At 40.8% G+C, this 22,566-nt stretch overlaps 1 protein-coding gene across 1 annotated transcript in view; it reads right to left on the bottom strand.

The window, feature by feature from the left end:
* The window catches only part of LOC147874267 (uncharacterized), a 183,312-nt gene that overhangs the window by 134,332 nt on the left and 26,414 nt on the right, over positions 1 to 22,566 (bottom strand). The window contains exon 3 of the mRNA XM_087346624.1: positions 5,513 to 5,619. Within this exon, the coding sequence (XP_087202750.1) occupies positions 5,513 to 5,619 (107 nt within the window). The remainder of the gene's footprint in view (positions 1 to 5,512; positions 5,620 to 22,566) is intronic.

Genomic DNA, 22,566 nt, shown 5'->3' with positions numbered 1-22,566 from the left:
ATGTCGAACGCCGTGGAATAATTTTGCGGCCTACTTTTCCAGCATTTGCCACTACAGAAACCATCAGTCAAGACAGATTCGGGGCCGAGGTTTGAACCCAGGAACTAACACATATCAAATCTACATATAGATGTACTTCAGTTGTGGAAGTCTCTAAGAAAGTGACCGTACAGAAGGATCTATCAATTGATTTTCAGGATATTTAGCGGTGCTAATTCAACTGCAGAAGTCATGTACCGTCGAATATATTGTAATAGCATTTGCCTGTGAATCGCAAATAGACGGATGTGTCTCGAGTACTATCCATAATTCGGCTGGAGAATTTGAAGAAAACCTCAGTCTGGATACACAGCTACACGCAATGAGATTCAAAGCCGGTATATTCCAAACACAATCCACTAACGGCACCAACATACACACCTGTTCGCAACAACAAAGCAGATTTCAGGATAATATTACGACTCATCTTGGGGTAACATAAATGGTACATGGATAGATATTCAGCATCGTCCTACAGCAGACTTGGTTTTCCTAGTAACTTATTGGTCCCTCAGGTTATGCTGAGATTTAAGCCTGTTAGTCAGATGGTTTGTGACAACATGGGCATAATTAGTTTCGGAAAAGTAAGTCAGTGATACGAAAAGGCAACAACCTATGGGTTACTCACTCTCGAGATGCTGAAAGCGTGACACACTCCTGACTGCTAAAACTATTTTACTTTCGTAGATCAAGATTTTTAATCGTCCTTGTTCAATATAATCTGAAGAAAGGAAGGGTTATAAATACTTCATCGGAATACCAATTGCGGGCGAGTACTACGTTGTGGTGACCTGCATGGCCAATTAGAATAAAATGTAAAGAAATGTATGTAATGATTGTTAGATATTAAAAGTGACAACCCACTTAATATAAAGATTCAAATTTTCAGAGACAGGCTTCCCTCTTTAATCCGAAAATGGTTACAATTAATTATTTCCTAAATGGTAACCTTAATAACTTATTATCCTCCCACCTTCAATTCAGTCGTACAACTGAATGGGTTTCTCAAAAAATTACACACCAAAACTCTGTGTGCATTTCTTACATCTCCATTCCAGACACACGACCAGTCCATAGGAACCTCCTTCATTTCACAGTCCTTATTAACACTGGGTGACACAAATAAACTACGAAGTTCAACGCTATATCACGCTCGAACTTTCATTTTTCCTTCTTTCCTTCTTTCCAATTTGCTATTCCGTCACAGTAAAAGACAACATTTAACAACTATAGTCTTTGAAGTATACCGACGTTCATCGTTTTTAGGACAGACAGTAATACGTCTTAATTAAACAATAAACACAGATCTAACAACACCGCCTGTAAATGTTAATAAATGAACAACAAACAGAAGACAAAGCGAATTTTGACTGCGAGATTTGCAGTTGTTTTGTCAAGACGCATTTCGGTCTGACTTCACACCAATAGATTCCAGCGCAGTGAGACAAATGTTCATACCGTGTCGCCATATTAGAGGATGGCGCCATCTTTGAGCACTGTGCATATATAATTCTTATTAGCATATAAACAAGAATCCGACAAAATATATTTACATTGTTACCGTGTACTCCACTTTTCAGGAAGACTTGTATATGAGAGAAAATGTACTTTCTTTTATGTTGTGTAAATTATTATAGCTACGTCTCCCTTTATTTCCCTGAAATATTCGCTTCATTTCAAAGGAGGACAATATGTAAACGAATTTAAAATAAAAACCGGGTACGGTATAACAAACACCATGGCTAACTTTTTAAGCCTCATCTGACATTTTATTTTTTTATTATAAAGCATCCCCCTCCCCCGGCTACCCCCCGCTGCTTGCTGGGGAAGTTAGTTAGATCGTCAGCGTAAGAATTAAACTCCATGGCGGTATAACACTGCCCCTGCTACGGCTGCAGCACAACCAACACCAGCCCTCTTCATTTCATTAAAGGATGTGTTTCCCAAGTTTCGGGGAGGTGTGGTAAGGGTAAAGGATGCTCTATAATGTAGTCTAATCTTTCCCGGCTACACATAAAAAACTCTTTCCTTATTTTCATACACTTCCCTCCAATTTTCTTCATTCTTTGCGCTTCTCAAAAACCCCTCTCCTCTCAACCCCCAGCCACAACTCCCCCTTGTCGCTCTTTATTCCCATCTTGCAACACCTCAAGTAACAAGCTTCCCTTGCCTTCAACCCTCTCATCCTTCTTCCATCCTCATTTCCATCACCACAGCAACTTCTTCTATTATACTTTCAGCGAGCTCTGTTGTTAATCTTGAAAACTAAAACTTATGCAAATGAAGTCTGCCAGCCGTGTGGTTTACAAGGGACGTAATTTCGGAACCACGTCTTGCAAAGTGGAGAGAGGATACAAACCAGACTTACTTACAGGCTGCCACCACAAAGCGTACTGCTGGAAAGTAAAATCGATTGTTTGAAGAAGTGTAAAAGAATCTTCACGTGCATGATGACAGAAAAGATGTAACCAGGGCTGGAGATTTAACCACGTGCCAGGGACATGAACAAGCCAGCTACAATTTCAATTGGACGCAGCGGTATTACAGACTCAACGCAGACACAGTCTTTGATATTTTATTTTGTTTTCCGGAGGTCCGGGGCCAAATGTGACAGGTGTTCCGTCTTTACCCACAATTCTCCAAGGTACATGCTAAACAATACCTTGAGAATAGACAACCGTTTTATTTTAGCTTCAAATTCATCATCAATAGATCGTCATTCAATTCGACGTTACATAAAGCAGGCACTCAAAAAAGCCAAGAATAAAAGACAGCCGAGTGGTTAACACTGTTGCTTCGCACACGAGGGATCTCGGTTCACACATCGGCTCGAAGACAGGCAATACTCATAGAGATTTGTCGTGGTATTCCTAAGTCCCTCCAGCAATGTGCCAGGACAATACATTAATTGGGTTACAACCGCTTGCTTCCGTATCACTTTCCATCCATAATTAATTAATCATAAGTCGACGCTTTGTACTTACAAGGAACATCGTCAAATGAGCCTTTGAATACAATATTTCCCAATCTTGTTCTCAGTGACTTTACAGTCCGGTAAGCTATCTCACTGCAGGCCGACTTAACGTTCACTTACAACATATATAAAATCACTGGTATGAACCTAACCACAATAAATATCCACGGAATCATTAAATACTTTTCCGCGTATTTCGATACAATATTTACAACATCGAGAAGCAGACAAAGTAAAACGTTCACATCTTAAATATATTTATTTTGTACAGTCTATACACAAACGTTTGAAGTTTATTGGTGTTGTAAAAATTATATAATATTAAAACATTTTATTGTGTAAAATATTATATTAGCGCTCTTAATCGTAAATACGATTTTACATTATATAATGTCAAATCGTATCAATAAACTTCAAACGTTTGTGTATAGACTGTACAAAATAAATATATTTAATCAAACACAAACATGACGCATATAAGATACAAAGAGATACAAGTTCACATCTTAGTAGGATCTATAACAAAATCCATACACAGATGCTTGTAAACGAAGCTGAAACAAAAATCCATTCATTCCACACGATTTAGTGTCTACGAAATTAATCCTAACACTAAAATTTCAACTGTTGAGTAACGTCGAAACGAAAACATATGCAGACGGAGAAGACTTCCTCGGTATGCGTTAACGTGATAGACATCTTGTAAAAAAACCCAATAAAACGTGCCGTTACCCTTTATCATGAAAGAATAAGAGGAAAAGGTGGGCGCATGGCTGGACGACTCCCAAACATTCCAACCCATGCATGAAATAATGACGCTAATACAAGAACTTGGCAATTTTTAGAAAATGAAGAGAGTTTATTTTTGTATTAATAGCAGTAACATAATTTCTGAACATGAGACTAAAATCAGCGGACGCAGTATGAAATCCAACAATGACACCGGAAACGAAACACTAATCAAACACCGGAAATGATAAAGTTTGTCCCCCTACACGCCATGTAGGCGCTTGGGGTGAGTGGAGGTATAGCTCCTCTCTTCCTTGACCTCGGCACTAGATGGGGGTGAGTGGTCAGCATCACGCCCCGGCCGGCTTTACCCCCGAGAAAGGACCCCGGTACCCATTGTAGAGGAGGCTGGGTGGGCCCCAGAGCCGGTCTGGACGCAGAGGCTAGAGGAAAAATCCTCTGCCCTTGTCGGGGATCGAACCCCGGTCGTCCAGCCCGTAGCTAGTCACTATACTGACTGAGCTATCCCGGCTCATCACCGGAAATGATACGTGTATCAAACACAGCTTAGACGTGTGCGATGTCGAATATAAAGTTTTAACAGACAATTACAAAAACACTATGGAGTGGCTGCGAAGTGGATGGGACGAGTAAGAAGGGCAGAACGGCCCTTAGTTGTCACGGACATCGACAGTCCAAAGATGCAATAAAAAATAAGGAACAATCTAATGGCAGAGAAAATTACATTCACCCCGGTCTCGTGTTCAACCCACCGCAGGTGCTAAGGATCAAATGTGAATAAAGCGGGCACTTCTTCTAATGAAAAACTGAGCCAACATTCAGATACTCAGCGCTCAGGAAACTGTATTACCAGGCCTAAAATGGATTAATATGGAGGAAATTCTTAATAAGAAGTTTTATTATTTGTACTTTCATCAACTGTATTATTACGATGGAAACTCATGTAGCACACGTCTGGGTGATATGAACTGCACATAAAATTTTATTCCGAAAATCTGAAGGGAATGCACCACTTGGAAGACCCAGGCATAGATCGTAATGCCATAAAAAAATTGGTTCTTGGAGGAAGAGTTCGAGGCGAGAAAGGGATTCAACTCAACTGGCATAAAACTAGAAGTTCCATAATCTGTATTCATTAACAAATATTAGGACGATCAAACCATGGAGGATGAGATGGGCGGGGCATGTAGTGCTCACAGAGGAGATTAAAGAATTGCATAAAATTTTGGTTCAAAATTTTGAAGAGAAGAAACCACTTGGAAGACTTAAGCTCAGATGTGAGGGTAATATTAAAATAGATTTTTAATAAATAATATGGACGGAACAAGGTAATAAACCTTCTGATTCCTTAAAAGGTGAGAATTTCTTGACAGCAGAGTTATTCTCCTTGAAGTCAGTTTTGTTATTAGTCTCCTTAATGACATAGAGTGTATTAATCAATTTGGCCAAAAACCTGAATTTTTTTGGTCCAGATTTCCGTGTGTTAAGTTTGAAGCAAATCCGTTTATTCCAGGTTATTCGGTATCGAGACAGACAGACTGCAACTACAATGCAATGAAACAAATAAGACGACTTACATTCTTCGGTTACACAAAGAACGTCATGTTATACGGCCTATTGTTCTGGCTTCGATGCTCTGATGCCTCTTAAATATCTGAAGAAACAAGTGATCAGAATCCTTACATACGGAATGCAAGTTGTAAAACCAAATGCCTGTCTGAATACAGTCAGGTAAGTGGCGCTCCCTACCTTGTTTTCCTGATTCGGAATGCAAGTGAAGTGACCAGTTCCTTCCAATAGGCGAGGTATGAGTAGCAGTGAGGGAGACTGGAGAAAATCGTGACTGACACGAAACCCTGAAACATACAAATACAATTCATAGTAGTATACCGAATATTCACAAAACATAACTGTTAAACATAAAGATAATCTCAACAATAAACAACAAACCTGTTTATTAGTGGAACTCTTGGATACGTACAACGTAGATAACACAATAACTAACAAGTTTAATTTAGAATTGCAGAGTTTCATGAAAATAGACAGCTGATGCAGCAGTCTAAATCACAAAGGTCATGTAAAATCATTTTAAACGGTGAGAATTGCTCTGATGATGGAAGAAGCAAACACCTCTGAAACAGCGGTAAACTTCTACCATGCTATATGGCGCAACATCCCAGAAAACAGTCATCTCCAACATTTAACTATTCTGTCCCTCCTCTTAAGGACACTGGTACATGCATGCATCGTCCTGGAAGTCCGTGACCGATCTAAATCTAAGTAATCACGGTAATATCAATTTCAAAATAAGAAAGATCTGTTATTACACTGTGTACGTCAATCCGTACAGTGAGAGGCTAGAGAAGGACTTTAGGGGCCCTATATTTGACAGCAGCCGGAGTTTTCACTTCGTCACGACCGTGTCTGCAACTGTTCTGCGGTCCACCCACTCTCCCATCCAATTAGATTTGGGTTTAAAGCGGCCGGAGTGTGAAAATGACGACTATCTAGACGCGAGGTTAAAAATGCGTGTAGCTTTCCCTCCGCTACTCGCCAAGTTCGTGTGATGTACTTAATCAGGGCGAGTGATAACTTTTATTGAATTTAACGTGTTAATCGGTGAATTGTCTCACACTAACTTTTATTTCTAAATGAACTCAATACAAACATTTCATACATTATAATATATTAATTACGACTAATTGTTTTGGGCCCATTACCATAATATTTTGAAGCTAGGACGCGAGACAACGGCTTTCGGAGCAACAACACAAGTCAGAACATTCTCCAGAACCAACCAGATGTTTCAAGAAGACGATAAACAAGCCAGAATTTGATCGTTAAACTGGTCCAGACGTTTTCGCCCAATAATCCAGTTACTTAGCTAGGTCTGTGTAACATCTGTGTGCCCACTTGAAAACTGTGAAACGGTATTCGTAAAGTGAGAACACGACCGTCCACTGATGCATCTGGGTCCTCAGGAGAAGAGGCTCTAACACAGAGCGTCTGTTTAGCCAAGTCGAGCACTGAATCATATCGCTCCTAAATATAGGCTGCTGCCTTCCACGGACAAAAGCAAGCACCAGAAACATGGAGCACACTGACTGTTTATTATTAAGGTTTAAATAAATATTAAAATTAACAACCATATGCGTTTCGGCGTAATAGGAAATCATCAGTACCAGTTTTTTTTTACATTGGTTCGACAAGCTTTAAAGTGTGAGATTTGAGGTTATCACGGCGCACCGCCCTGTAGATTCGTCGGTAGATGCCAACGTTTCGGAGAAACATTGTATCCATCTTCAGGGCATTTGTTGACGAGTCCACACGGAGACAAGACCCAGAATAGCAACATCACTAAGCTTTAAATTCGTTTTCGTTTTATTATGCAGGTCACTGTTGTGAAGCGTAAAATTTTAAAACACTGCTTCGCACCAAGTACGAAACTTACATGCGGGGCGAGTTCACTTACTTAGAATGCGATTACGTGTACTAGCAACCACTACGTCGTGTCCCTTCATGTGCAAGTTACAATGTCTGTCTAGAGCACCGAGGAGGAAACCAGCTCGCCGTGCTGTGGAATGCCCAAGCTGAACCACGAAAATAAGTAACTTATATAGCGTCCACATCACACAAGATAAGAAGAGTATGTGCGGCAGAAAGAAACGAACGAAGAAAGCTAGAGAAAGAAACAGTTGAACAAAGAAGAAATCGAAATCAACGAAGAAACGAAAGAGTCGAAAACTAAGAAATTAAGAAAAGAAAAGTGAGGGGGTAAAAAGCGAATGAAAGAATGAGAAAATAAAGTCAGAAAGAATGAAAGGAAGAAAAACAAAAGACTACTACAAGTCTTTACGCTTGCCATAGGAATTCGGGCTTCGGACTGGATGACCAGGAATCGACTCTCGGGACCTAGGGATTCTTTCACCCCCAACATAAAGAAGAAAGCCTCTGGGGTCAGCCCAGTCCGACATCAAATGTACGGGGGTAACGAGGTCGGAGCGTGAAGCTTAACAACCATGTTAGGCCCAAATAGAGTGCAATGAAAGGAGAAAGAAACACACTCCTTCAGTAATGATGAAGCACAGGGAGAATTACTTTCACATTTTCATCCTAAAATGGTATAAATCAGGGACTTGCATGGCCATGTTTACAGCCGTGGTAATTTTGAGCGTTCAGACTTCTAAACGTACTATGTCATGGTTGAGATTTGTCAGCACCAAGTTAATTAAGTACAGCAAATAGAGTTCATCTGTTTATGATCTTTATTAAGTGGATATACTGATGCTAAATTAGCATATAAACACTCAGCACAGAACATAGGCTTCAAGTCTGTTTTGGGCACCCTTCTTACGACACAGGCTTGTATATTTCTTTCTACAGTTTGAATGACCACCCTGCAATGATTTTGTAAACTGCATAAATATCATCACAACCACCACGATAAGTAGTGTGGGCTGGACCGTACCATACCTCAGGCGGCTAGTCACCGGCTTCCGACCGAGAAGACTCGGGTTCACGGCCAGGTGAGTCCATGTGATATTTTGTTAGACAAAGTGGCACTGAGACAGGTTTCTCTCCGATTCCTTCCGTTTTCACCTGCCAACATCATTTCATAAATACTGCATATTCACTCGGAGTCCGAGTTTTAGAGAGATGAAGTCTCATCCCACCTCAGCAAAACAAATCCCTTGGGTTATGCTACGTCACCAATCGGCTACCTAACTGTGGCGTCATATGCCTACTTCAAGAGTTTAGATAAGACACTAACAAGCCTAATCTGGTACCAGAATCCAAAGGTTCAACACCATTAATACCAAAATCTTCATTGGATATGATCTTGTTCTAGATCCATTCATTTATCCTCACAGTTTGTCTCCTAAGGTTCCATATTAATGTTATTCATCCCTCACCTTCTCAGTCTTCCAAGTGGCTCTTTTCAAAACCTTTACTCCACAACAATTCTTTATGAAATTCCCCCTTGTATCAGTTAGCTACATGTCCAGCCCATCGTAATCGCCTACACGTCACAGATGACCTGTACACACCTACATTCACAAAGTTTCTCGTCCCAGAAAGGCAGTGGAGTGTACAACTGTCTCAGAAGCAGGCCAGATTTAGTACAACTCTAGCTCAAGACATGAGTACCTCAGTCGCCACTGTTGGCAGAACAAACGCGCCACAGACTGAGCTGCGTCACGTGACGGGGTTTTCGTGTATAAGCCAGGATTCGAACGGGACGGGATTAGTGCAGACATGCGTTAGTCATCAGCGAGGGTTAATCCCAGGTTGTCAGGAAGGGTCTGGGCGTCTCCCTGGAGAAATCCTCCCGCAGCCAAGCCACCAAATACCGTGGTGACACCCAGAGCTTACGACAGTCCACGGCCGACAGCTCTCCACGACTCAACAGTTCCCACTGACAAGAAAGCTGAGTGGGGGCGCTGTTTACCTCGCCTCCTTCGTAACACAGTTCACTTATTACCAGTAGGACTAAGAGGAATCTGCAGAAATACAAAAGGAATTTTACAATTTTACCAAATGTTATTAGGGTGAAACCAAGGGAGATAAGATAGGCGGTCATGTAGCACGTATAGAGGACATGATAAATGCACAGAAATCTATAACTGGATAATCTTAAATAACGGCACCACTTTGGACACTAGGACGAAAATGGAACTTTCCAAGTTGGAGAAGTTACCTTGCTTTGGTCAACTTCAAAGAATTAGGACTACATGAATTGTTGGATCAGTTAATTTGTCAAAGCAGATTCATAGCTTACATCTACTGTACTAAATGTTCTAACAATCAATTTCTCTTCCTTCTGCCCACAGCGTGTATTTATTTGTCTCGCAGTGTATCATCTTCGATGTTAGAAATAATTTTTTAAATATTATTATGATAAACTCCGCAGCTATAAGAAGCAAGGGCCCACTGTTAGCACACGTGTCGACATAAGTCACTGCTTCAAGCAGCATAACGAACGAGACCAACGAATCCAACGGCCCCCTTTGGATCTCAGAAGACAGAACTGGTAGCGTCTTTAATTGAGCAGAACTCGCAGAGCGGTATAACGCTCCCCATAACACATTAGTTTCATTAGGGAAAAACATAGCTACACAGATCCAGATTCGTTCCTACAAGGTGCGTATAAATTCATTTCCGTGTCAACGAGGAGGATGATCATAACAAGAAGGCATATCTAGAGGTTGCCATTCCAGGCCGAGTGGTGGGGCAAAGGCCTGTGCGAAGAATGACGAAGGTGAAATTAAAAGAGAATGAGATTAACAATTCTTGAAATGCAGAAAATATATTGTATATACGGAGCTTCGTTCATCGACTTCACCCTAACTGAAAGAATAAGAAACAGGAAGGGAAAGGTGAAGAGAAAATTAAATAAAACAACAGGAAAAATATTATGAAAGAAAAAGGTGACAGAGAAATTGAAGAGGTTGAAATACAAACAAATGGAATGAGAGCGATGTCAAGAAGAAGAAGAAGAAGACAGAAGATAAGAAGCAAGTACTATCAAATGAAGAGGAAAGGCTTTGAAATATTGCAAAATGTATACGCAAGAAGTAACAAAAGGGGAAACAGGCGCAAAAAAGCAGCAGAAGCAGAACATGAGAAGGGCGAGAATAAGACAAATGAAAGCAGAATATGTTTGAGTAAAAAGAGATTTAAGAGATAAAAAGTAAGTGGTAGGAGAAGGCGGAAAGATATTTTAAAAAGAGGAAAAAGAGGACGGGGAATCAGAAGGGAATGGAGAACACATGATCAAGGTAAGAAAGGAGAGTGCTGATGGTGGTACTAAAGGAACACGACATATCTCTAGATCGAATCCCGAAGCCGGCTATTCTGAATACGAATATCAATGTATGTCTACGTCTGTATGTGTTGGTACAAAACTTCTTGATATTTTTTTATCTACTTGTTTATTAACAACTTTGTTGACAAAGCCTGATTGGAGACTGCCAGAATTAAAATAAGAAGAGATGATTATTTTAAACCAGTATTCATAAAAGACATAGGAATCTCCAAAATATAAACCAGGTTTACTACTAACCAGTACAGTAGGACGTATATCAAAACTACAGAATTGTTATACACACAGTCCCAACCCTTTACGAGTCCCTGACAACAGAGACCACGAAGCGAGGATAATGAATAACATCAAAAGCGTCTAACTGTAGCGTAACAACCGCAAAGTTTACATCCAGACGTGTTAGTTGAATATAACTCACAAAAATTTGCTCTCTGGAATGGAGTCAGTGCAGTATATTAGCCGGGTGATATACGCGGTGAGTGTGTAGTGTTTACACAGTGGGTCCCCATATATCACAGTGCCCCACCTCGCGCCCTGACCACAGCATTGGAGTGTCAATAATTCACTTAACCTCGAGGGTTCCCAACATGTAAGGAAAAGGAGGAGATAAAGCAAACATGGGAGGATATTTTTAAATGGATCTTAAATAACCAGGACGTGAGTATGTGGATTGGATGAATCTGGCTCAGGATTGAGTTTCATTCGTGAACTCACATTACATAAACCCCAGGCTATCACTTTTACCAATTTGTGACTTTTCTAATCTATTCTAAGATTCAACGACCTGTTCTTTGGTTATTTAACGACCCTGTTTCTAAAGGTTATACAGTGAATGAGAAATGGAAATGATTGTAAATGGTCAGTAGGTAGAACATTGGAAGAAGTAACCGAGATTTACTTCAGGCACCATTAAAAAATTCACCGACAGAACCTGAGAACAGGCAACATCTTGGACAAATTTCAGGTTCCCACGGCGACAATAAAGATGACTTCGTCTCGTCTCCCTAATGACAGAAGCAGCAAGCACCTCCGAAGCATCGGTAAATTTCTACCAGACTACACAGCGAAACAACCCACAAGACTTTCATTTTCACGTGACATCTCAGTCAGGGCAGAAGGTAAGCAAATTAAAATTTGAACAGGATACATTTCGCGACAGAAGTCCAGCACCTGTTCTGTTACTCTAATATGGAGGACTACAGAAAATATACGTGGCTGTAGAAATACTAAGTATGACCGAGCTTTAATTACAGGAAGAAGTGATGCCAGTCCGCCGAATCCTCTAGTGCTGGCGTCTGTCTTGCTGCCAAGAGCGTCCACGAAGCGCAGCCCACGTCTGGGGTCTGTCGTCTCGTAGCATCCCCTGGCTAATGAATGGGACAAGATGCAAAATTTGTTCATTTACTTTCAAACACGCACAAACACACCATGTGTTTTCAGGCACAAGATGAATGTTTCTGTATTTATGTCTTTCTCGTTTATTTGCATTCAGAATACTGTTAACGATCTATTATTATAAATTTAAAAGATTTGTGACCTCGTGACCTTAAGATTTTCGCGGTCTGACTCCAGGCCTAATGAATAGGACATACGCAGAAAACAGATGGCGAATCTTTGCTTTTATGCTGACAGAATAACAATAAAACCTAACTTACTTTACCGGGAGATCAGCCAAATGCTGGGTCGGAGAACCATGGGTATGATACCTGGTCAGGGTTATGGCACACGTCATGGATCATAATGGAGAAATATCACAATGATAATTATTAGAATAAATCCAAAGATCTCAGGAAAACCTGCTTCAGTGTCAATTCATCTACTACGAAACTCACTTAAAGTCACCCCGGTTTGAAACATTCTCCATGCTAAGAACAACATATACAATTAGTCAGTTGTGAGGCATTCTGTCAGTCAAGTGATAAGATCACTGAGCTCGGCCCCCCAAAACTGAGGAACTTTCATCACATTTTTGGGTACAGATTTATCAGCAGTTTCTCTTTCTTGCAGCGCTACACACATTTCGTCGTAGAACTTTTTGGTCACGCCTTAGAACATGAGCTGTGGTTGCTTGTATTAATAAACCCTTACATATCCATTCAGTAACATGTACACATACACAGTTCAGGTTGCTCAATAAAGCAGCATCCGACATTCGTATTTGCACTAGCTCTACTGTAATAAACACAGCTCCCATGGGGACTGCATTCATCCCTGGGCCTTGCTTCTCGCGTTGCTCTCCAAATACGACGTATAAAAACATCGCCAGGATTATCTGTAGACTGTGTAGCACTCCAGAGCAAAACGAGCAGTAGATCCTTGTTTTCTGCAACCCGCCCTACCACCTCCATCCCCCAATTATTATTCATAAAGCTGAAGCGTGGAACAGCCAAGTCAAGCCTCGGATACAGCGCTGACCCGAGTTCTAAATTAATATACGACCGCTGAGCTCAGAGAGGTTGTTGCTTCATGGATGTTTGCCGGTTAGTAGGATAGGCCTAACACTTCGTCTCCTGTAACTCTGCAACTCGCTGCAAGAGTGGTGCAAGACAGAAAACATTCCTCGGAAGTTGGTGAGCCAATGTTAGTGAATAAAGTTCTGAGAAGAACGGTCATGATATTCTGGGTTTTGGCGCCGCGTTGATTCGTCGGTAGATGCTAACGTTTCAGAAACATACTGTCTCCATTTTCAGGGTTGAAAATGAGACAGTACATTTCTCCGGAACGTGGCGTTGCCAAAACCCAGCAAAACATCATCGCCACCACAATCAATGCCTCAAATCCCACATGATTAAAATAACATTAGGTACTAAAAGACAAAAGAAAGATGGACAACGAAAAAATGAGATTAATAACTTTAACTCTTAAACAAGCAGGAATTATTACCGTGGCGATCTGGTTAAGACGGGACGGGATACATAGCACGCATGGAAGTGATGGATATGAATACAGAATTGTAATCGGGAAATCTGAAGGGTAACGACCATTTGGGAGACGTGTAGTTGGGAGGACGTCGGTATATTTAAATGAATTTTAAAGAAACAGGGTGTAAAGTTTTGGACTTAAATGGTTCAATATATGGTCCAGTGCGGACTCTTGAACACGGTAATATACCTTCAGAATACATAAAAGATGGAATTTTTCTTGAGACTCTAAGCGTCCTTTAGTTCCTCAAGACGGACTCTGCCCAATGAAATTAGTCTATTGGTTAACAATAGTCAACTGAAAATACGGCATCATCTTCCAGGAACGAAAACAGAATTGAAGGCTTGCAATTAAAACAAAACTGTTTTAAAGTACTTACAACATAAGACAAAGAAGTTGATTAAAGATTCTACATGACAAAATGGAAAAGATGTGGAAGGAAACGACCGTAGCCTATTTAGAAGCCCTGCCATTACAGCACTAGTTACTATGTAAAACAGTATAAATAGTCATGCCCAAGATTCGATCCCTATACATTCCTACTACAAAGTAGCTATACCGCAATATTTGATATTTTGAAATGAAGGACTTGAAACTTAAACATCTGGTGCCAAAGTTCATCTAAAAAATTGCTAAAAATTCAGCCTGTACAGCAAAAAAACATACTTTCCCATTACACTGATAAACTAGTTAAATAAATTATCGCTACTTATCTGGATTTAAACATAATCATGTTACAGGGGAAACAAAATACTTAATGCCAAATACATGTTTTCTGTAAGTCTTGAAGTTTTTTTAGATTATTATACAAAAAGAGAAGCCACGGTGGTCTAGCGGTTAGAACGCTGGCCTTGTAATCCTGGGGTCTCGGGCAGTGCCCGAATTTGTAACTTGTGTTGGGCAAGGCCGTGGTCTAGGCAACACGGAGTTTTCCTCCGTGGCATCCCAACAATTACTCCATTCACACACAGAAGAAGGCAATGGCAAACCACTTCTGGATCATCTGCCAAGAACGTATATGAACAGGTCCCAGTCCGAGAAAAGGATGGAAGGATCCTGTTCATATGGACCTGTCGTCAGACAGAACACTAAATAATAATAAATAATAAAAAGAGAATTACGCTGTCATCTCATAACTCGAGAACCATAGATTGATGTTGACCAAATCTTTACCGAAGATCCCTTCCTCGTTCCCTACTGTTTCACGCTGTTTACAAGTTAATTAAAACTGTCCCGCTACGCGCCATTGAGGCGCTTGGGGGAAGACGCAGTGCAGCTCCAACTCGTTCTTGTTCTAGGCACTAAATGTGGATGAGTGGTCAGCGTCACTCCCTGGCTACGATTTAACTCCGCGAAAGGAATACCCGGTACGCAACTGATATGCGTGCTGAATGGACCCCAGAGTTGGTCAGGGCGCAGAGGTCAGAAGAAGCATTATTTTATCTCTTCCGCGATTCTAACCACGGTCATCATTATACTGACCGAGCTGCCTCGGCTCCTACGGTGTTGAGGATAGCATCAAAAGTTCATGAAATGAAAATCTACACGCAACACATCACACGCGTTGGAATTTCTTATTTCGAGCATGCATTTCCTTACGTGTTTTCAATCGCTTGTTTCCCCTGTAGCGAGACATATCACGATGATATTCTTCAACACCTTTCCCATCAGATACGTCTTTGCATTGTGTTCCTTACCGTATTTTACATTAACAATCTGTACATTCAGCACTTCGTTTCTTCGAAAGAGTAATACACAAATTCTGTTAACAGGACCCACGTCTAAACGTTCGCATGTTTAACAGCCACGCTGGATTACAAAAATTTGTCTTATGCAAATTAGAGATAAATGAGATGTTGCTGGAGCAGCGAGGGTAGGGCATAGAAAATCGGTAAACTCCGTGGTTGATCCACTATTCCACCAATGCGGTAGCGTCTCTGTCCTCCTCTCTCCAAGCGTAGCAACAGGAATTTGTGAACTCCCCATTCCTCTGTTGGGATTAATAAACAATGTGCTTTAATGGGATGTATTTCATAGGGCCACTACGTATTTTTTTACACCCGCGAGTAACGCCCATTTACACCAGGAAAGTGTTATTTTTTGTTACTACAACGTAATGTTTATGACATGTAACGGACACGTGTGTGTAAACACGTTCATTTTGTTACTTCAGAGCGCCCCTCGAGTGCAATAAAATATTTTCATATGCTTTAGTAGCACAATCCATCCTCCTCTTCAGATTGTTGTAAGCTGGCGTGTCTCAGGATTGTCTGCTACAAGCTTTGCACATTCTATCACAAGCCGGGGACTGAGCAAAAATTCTTGCCAGGATCGCCAAAGATTTCCGATATGGCCGACACAGAAACATTTAATTTTGTGGGAACAGAAGGTGAAGATACATTTCTCCCTCTGCCCATGCTCTACTCCACGGAGCATAGGCTTCCTTGAGAACCTGACAGTCACTCAGCTCCGCCTTTTAAGAAACCTGAAATGACATTGTCTTGTTCACAAAGGCCAGAACGTTTCTCTTCCGTATCACAAAAAGTGATGCTGTCACTATGACTAAGCACCACAATATGCATTCATATACAAGACAAATCTCCACACAATCAGAGTGAGTCTAATGCTCCGGCCGCTTTACTCCCAAACAGTGGAACGAAAATAAAAGTCCTGTCCCTGACATAATTGGAGAAGCGATCGTCCGACCAACAGCCAGTCGCTGCTTGGGAAATGCTGGTATTACTTTTATGTATTCAAGAGAAACAATTAGCTCTCATAACGTCGACTTGCTACGAACATCACAGCGTTCGGTAGATACAGTAATTCTGGCAGCCTAATCAGTCGATTTAGGGTTGTGGAACACCGATAGCCACACAGTGTAGAGTGGGGGTGGGGGGTTTGAGTCGGTGCAGCTGGTCGGACGGAGATAATACTGCGCTGCCAGACCGTCCGGCAAGACCAGATAACAGCCAGTGCGCAGTGCTTGCTAAACATAGGGTTTATCACCCGATATGACCGTGGTCATCATCTATGGGATAATCACAAGAGTAAAACGAGAGTAAAACGGATAACTGCAGACCAGAGAGATTACAGGGGGCACAATTACACGTCTGTGTGGTTGTCGGAGAAATTGCAAATACTATCTGAACGATTCTAACCGCATATGGACCGACAAATACACATGTCTCTCGGATCCTGCAACATCGGCATACTCACTACCCCATTTTCAAATTCTGAACGTTCCTAACATATAAAAGGGCTTCTCATAAACCTCCACAACACAGATCGAATTCTTTGCTTACCCACACCAGTTCGCTACATTCATACAGAGTCTAAACACATACTACCGCATTACACCTGTTTAAATATTTTGTACCATCATTTTTGTAAACATTTACAACACTTAGTGACTAGAATTTAACAAATTACGTGTACGTTAACACGTAAATTTTCCGTGTTGATATTTCAAATTCGAATTTACTGGCAGGGCCAAGAATATCAGTGATAATACATACAGACTGTCTTGCCACTCAGAACGCTAAAATCCACTACGTTAAGTACAAGGGCCTGAGAAAGAAAGTCTGTAACTTTGTCCAGCAGATGGCAGCAGCAGCCGCCGATAGCTCTGACGCTCCACAGTACATGGGTCGACCACTACTAGGTTCAACCGAATTCAAAACACAAAAGAGGTTATTTGTATAGCTCATGTTCAAGATGTTTAATAATACTGCAAGGCCACAAAGTGCGAGGATTTAGCAGCGACGAAAAATAATTTATCCCCCCCCCCCCTCGAAGAAATTGGTTATTAGTATGATCTTCAGCTTTAGTTCGAAAACATATTCCGAGTTTCAATTCAGTCTGCGACAAAAATGATATGTAGTCAGTCAGGAGCTACATTTTTGCGTCAATGACAGATAAATTCTGAGGCAGTTTCTGTCTTTCCACATTCAATTCCATCTCCCAAAAACGATTAATGGATTTCGATTAAATATGGTCGCGACAGTCAACACCTGATGCTATCAGGTTGATATAACATCTGCTTTTTCAACAAAGCTGGAATCGAACTTCGGTTTCTTCAGAAACGACTTAACCTTACACAAAGACTGCATAAATAGCATACGAAGTTGAAAGAGAGTCTTCAAATTACCCAAAACTCAGTCCAGGCTGAGATGTCACCTTCAAGGATGAAACAGATTCCGGGTTTTTGTAGGATCAAAGGAACGACAACACCGGGCGTCAGCAAAGCATCCGGTTCTGAAAGACCGAACTATTTTTGCCCACATGTGCGCGTAATTTGTTTCTTTGAGACGGGTGTGAATACGAACAAACCGAATTAAAAAACAAGAAAATAAAAGTAGTACCTTCACATACTTTCGAAATGAGTTCTTTGCCATCTGTCTTACCATATCACCATTGATGCACATTTACTAGATACAAATATATTGTTACAAAATTAATCACAGATGTTATACGTAATAGTTACAAATTATATATTCTTGTAAGTATGTTAGCACACAACTTATCAAAACACGGTTCAAGAAAACGTTATCCTAAATTTATATAATATGTCGAACGAGGTTAGAGCGGTGGGGCAAGGTGAGATTAATAAAGTACCTCAACTTGAAACAGGAACACACTATTAAAATAGCTTGAGCCTAAGATCTTTCATCAGTGTAATACAACAAGTTTCTATTTTAATTAATACAGAACACTGGATAATGGATACGTTTCTCCACGCAGAGAAAATCAAACACTTTGAAATACAAAGCAGGCGATGTACTCACTAAACCGCTAAGATGTATGTATTATTTTTAAGTTGAATTACTGCCAAGAAGTACAATGCACAGGAAGATTGGCAAACTGCACTGCACATCATAAATACTGCAGTTATACAAGTGTAGAATTCGCTCACAGTGCAATGCAGTGTCTAAGTTGTAAGTTTTGTAGCTGGTGCGTGTGGCTTCAATATATTAAACAATGGAAATTGGTAATGTCCACTCCCCCACAAACATGTCTCCCATACATCAGATCAACTGGAATCGATCCCCAGCCCACACTGTTCAGCAGCTGTAGTTTAAAAATTTAGATCTTGTATTTGTTCGAAACGGTGCCCGCGAAAGATTTTGCGTCTCCATTTTGGAGAACAGAATTTATTTTTAATAGCGTTCTTTACAAATCTGAATATCTCACTGGCCCTGATGCTAATTTATTCGATCCATAAGTCTAATACTTCAAGTACAATCACACTTATTAAAACAGTTTTCCAACTTTTAAATTTTATGTAGGGTTCTTGCCTGTTCATATTCAGAATCAACTTCTCATCAAAAGGCTCGTATCTACAGAGAAGAACAACGCGGGCAAACTGTGCCTTGAGTGGGATCCAATCCGATGAAATCAGTATTCGAGAGGTCGAAGGCCGTGCGTGTTATAAAGAGCGAAAACATGAAACACTTTAGTCACGATCAGCTTTCCCCTTCGATTTGTTAAAAACACACAACATCAAGAAAGTTTTAAATGCAAATCATAGTCCATAATTAAAATATCTGTAGTTCATGTTATTTACCAATGATTACGTGGGTCTAGCTATATTTATTTAAACCTGTGGGTCACATGTAACCCTTGCCGTATCTCCATTTGCGCTTAAGCGACGTCTGATGTTAGGTTTGTGCTCAGAACAAAATAATTAGTAGCGTAATTCTGTTATGTTAAGTTGTCACACACCACTAAATAACTGAGGTGGCAGTTTAGTGAAGAACAAGCAACTACTACAGACTTTTGAGCTGTCTGACAACTGTTGTTAATGCTCGCTCTTAACCTCCCGTTGGTGTGCTTTCCGTTCCACTGCAGCTAACCAGAAGGGTATCTGCCCCATGGGAAAACCTTGCAAGAAGATAAATCAATACAACGCATACACACTTCGCTAGCCATGTCTAAGGAGTTTACAAGGAATCGGCGCGAGTGCAAGCACAGTTCACAATGAACCGACGGCTGTAACAAAGTAGCTGCAAAATTCTAATCTCCACCTTACTACAGGTAGGCCTAGCCCTTCAACATAAATTACTGCCCCAAGGACAAGGCATTTACAAATCAGATTATTATAGCCCGCCTTATGTTCACTTCGCCATTCACAAATATTTTTCATCCAGTTTCACACAATATAATCTCTACAGTCAAGACAGGTTGTGGAAAATCCCTGTGGCAGAAATATTAAACTTGAAGATTTCTGTCTTCTGGGTTGTTGCGCTGTGTAGTCTGGTCGATGTTTACCAACGTTTCAGAGGTCATACTGCCTCCGTCATCAGGCAGTATGACCTCTGAAACGTTGGTTAACATTGACCAGACTACACAGCGAAACAACCCAGAAGACAGAAATCTTCATACTCATCGCCCTGATGACGGAGGCAGTATGACCTCTGAAACGTTGGTAAACATCGACCAGACTACACAGCGCAACAACCCAGAAGACAGAAATCTTCATCGCCCTGATGACGGAGGCAGTATGACCTCTGAAACGTTGGTTGACATCGACCAGACTACACAGCGCAACAACCCAGAAGACACTTCATTTGAGTTTTCTTATCCCATCTGACGCTATGCAACTTCCGCAATTCAAAAGCGCCGTCAAACACAAGAATCAATCAGTCAGTAACAGTGAGGGGTGAGAGGGGTTCTGCAAACTTCATTCCTATTTCTCGGGTTTACAGCTACTGGAAACCAGTTCTACTGTGCCTGGTCTGATAAATGGCGTCGCAGACAGCGGGAACAAGTCCCTATGTCCCAAATCAAATGAGTCACGGTCGGCCGTACAGGGATACAAGCGTCGAAGTCTCCGCATCAGATCCACAGCAATTAAAATGCGGGACACGACTTTCATCGTCAAATTTCCAGTTTATTTTCAGAATTCAACATTTCTGTTTTCTGTAACGGTTCTTTTAAACTGATTTCATCTTCACATAATACGTTTGCAGCATACTGTTCTATGAGATGTTACGAGTTCTTCGCACAGAGTTCATTAAATGAGTGCGTGATGCTGAGTACCTCTTCGTTTATCCGTCCGCACACTAAATCTCTAGAACTTACGAACAAATATCGAGATAGCATTTTGTGTTTGGAGTCTACACCAAATGCTATGCAATTTTGGTCCTTACAGCCCGAACTTTGCATGACGCTCAAATCAAACTTTCCAAAAAAGACACCCTACAAAAAATTAGTACATGACACAAAATACATATCTGATTAACACGTGAGCATGTAACTTTATTTGAATCACGTATTGCATACATAACGAAATAGGATACAAGGTAAAATAACGTCTACCTCTACGAAGGAATTTGTCTACAAAATGAACAAATTTCTATCAGCAGTAACTGAGTGTGAAGACCAACGATTTACTTCAGTAACATCTATCTACCGCCACGGTGGTCTGGCGGTTAGAACGCTGGCCTTGTAATCCTGGGGTCTCGGGTTCGATTCCCGGCGGTGCCCGAATTTATAACTTGTGTTGGGCAAGGCCGTGGTCTAGGTAACACGGAGTTTTCCTCCGGGGGCTTCCCCGGTTTCTCCGTGGCATCCCAACAATTACTCCATTCACACACAGAAGAAGGCAATGGCAAACCACTTCTGGATCATCTGCCAAGAACGTATATGAACAGGTCCCAGTCCGAGAAAAAGATGGAAGGATCCTGTTCATATGGACCTGTCGTCAGACAGAACACTAAATAAATAATAAATAACATCTATCTAACACATTCGTTTATTAAATGGTTGTATAACGACACCTGTAAACGCATTTTGTTATGTACGAGTTTTCATACTCCTTAATATGTGGCCTTTAATAAATGTTAATAGGGTAATCATGTTAAAAGGAATGAAATAGCTAGGGCATGTAACAGGCATGAGGGAGACGTGAAATTCGTTCATTTTATAGTTTTGAAATGTAATGGGAACAAAGCCACTTGGAAAAGCTACGGACAGAGTGGTGAAAGATCTCAAAGAAACAAGATTTGGACGTGGTACAGTGGCAAACTTCGTAAGCGCGGTAATTAACCTTCTACTTCCTTAAAATGTAAACCATTTACTGAATAGCTGAGAAACTGTCGGTTTCTGAAGGATGAATTTGGTCCCAACTTGACACTAAATTTAAGGACTTCCTACAAAGAGCGCTTTAAAAAACGTAATTGACTTTCAATCTCCCATGAAATTAATTCATGAATAAGGGAGGTCTATTGCTTCACACTGCCAGAAAAAAAAATCATTTTAAATTATTGAACTTCAGTAATCCTGCAGCCTACTACTGACGAGCCCGTTGAGGCAGTTAGCAACGACGAAGCAGTACCCAAGTATGTAACATTTTCAATTGGCTTGGAACGAATAAAATTGTAACTCCACTTTGCTGCAAGGTTCTGTATTATTCTTTTAAAGGGAGAAAGAGTTATATGGAAGTCAGTCACATTTACCAAATTAATGATAGGAGTGTGTATGTTCAGGGGAGGGTACTAGCTTTAAAATTTCATAAATATGTCTGTTGGCAACACTGCTGTGTTTCCCCTAACACAACATGCCACACCGCAATAGCAGTCTCTGATTGCACTTCCAGTAATCAAACTGATCATTGATCTGTACAATGTTAGAACGAAAGAGAAATGGGAATGGCTCTGTTAAAAAAAAGAAGGCTTAACAAAAAGAGTGGAACGTCCGAGTTGACTCTTCAGTTTATTTAGGGGCCAAACTTTGTAGTATTACATAGGGGTAGAAAGAGCGCCTGCCCCGCCCAGGGTTGTGAACACTCTAGGATCAGGAACTGTGCCTACTAGGAGAACACAAAAATTGTAGCCGCCTTCATGCAGTGAATAAAACTAAAACTTGTCAAAACATTACCACCTGAGGACATACAGCGAGAGAGAAATTAAGAGTTACACGCTTTATAGACTGTTTACTTACACTCTGCTTAACGACGCTGCCGATAACACAGACATCTATACAGTGTCGATAACTTAGGACAGATCGACGAATTGAAACATTCCTGTCAGAATTCGAATCTTGATTATCCAGTTAATAC

This window comes from Zootermopsis nevadensis, unplaced genomic scaffold (genome assembly GCF_977971745.1).
Source record: "Zootermopsis nevadensis isolate Lab colony 2312 unplaced genomic scaffold, Znev_1.0 Znev_ptg000010l, whole genome shotgun sequence".
Taxonomy (NCBI): domain Eukaryota; kingdom Metazoa; phylum Arthropoda; class Insecta; order Blattodea; family Termopsidae; genus Zootermopsis; species Zootermopsis nevadensis.
The sequence above is the reverse complement of the archived record's forward strand: the minus strand, read 5'-3'. Positions and strand labels throughout refer to the sequence as shown.